This window comes from Eimeria mitis, genomic scaffold, assembly GCF_000499745.2.
Source record: "Eimeria mitis Houghton genomic scaffold, Emh_scaff2681, whole genome shotgun sequence".
NCBI lineage: Eukaryota > Apicomplexa > Conoidasida > Eucoccidiorida > Eimeriidae > Eimeria > Eimeria mitis.
In genome coordinates, this window is record NW_013571025.1 from 3,356 (window position 1) to 3,845 (window position 490).

Below are 490 nucleotides of genomic sequence, written 5' to 3' on the forward strand. Positions count from 1 at the left end.
CAGCAGGGTGGTTTGCTGCAGCAGAGAGACAAGGAGACGTGAGTGAAGGAGCAGCAGCAACAGCCGAGCACCAGCAGCAGCAGCAGCAGCAGCAGCAGCAGCAGCAGCAGCAGCAGCAGGAGACTCTATGCTTTATATGAATAAACCAAAGAAAAACAAACAAAAGATAAATGTATACACAGACAAATCCTTTATATTACTTTTCATCATTTACAGGGCCCCAAACACAGCCTTCGGCTGCGGGTGAGCTGCTGCTGCTGCTGCTGCTGCTGCTACTGCTGCTGCTGCTGCGAGCAGCAGCAGCAGCAGCAGCTGCTGCTGCTGCTGCGTGTGCACTCATCTTTTCAGGTTTGTCTGTCTTCTTCTTCTTTACGAGTCGAATATAATTAATAAGAGTCTAGCAGAAGCTAACAACAGCAAACCAGCAGCAGCAGCAGCAGCAGCAGCAGCAACACCAGCAGCAGCAGCAGCAGCAGCAGCAGCAGCAGCA

The 490-nt window shown here is 51.6% G+C and overlaps 1 protein-coding gene across 1 annotated transcript in view; it reads left to right on the forward strand.

Moving 5' to 3' along the window:
- EMH_0057270 (uncharacterized protein) overlaps positions 1-490 on the forward strand; it is a gene marked incomplete at both ends in the record, with an annotated part of 5,059 nt that overhangs the window by 678 nt on the left and 3,891 nt on the right. Inside the window, one exon of the mRNA XM_013497449.1 lies at positions 1-38. Coding sequence (XP_013352903.1) covers positions 1-38 — 38 coding nt within the window. The remainder of the gene's footprint in view (positions 39-490) is intronic.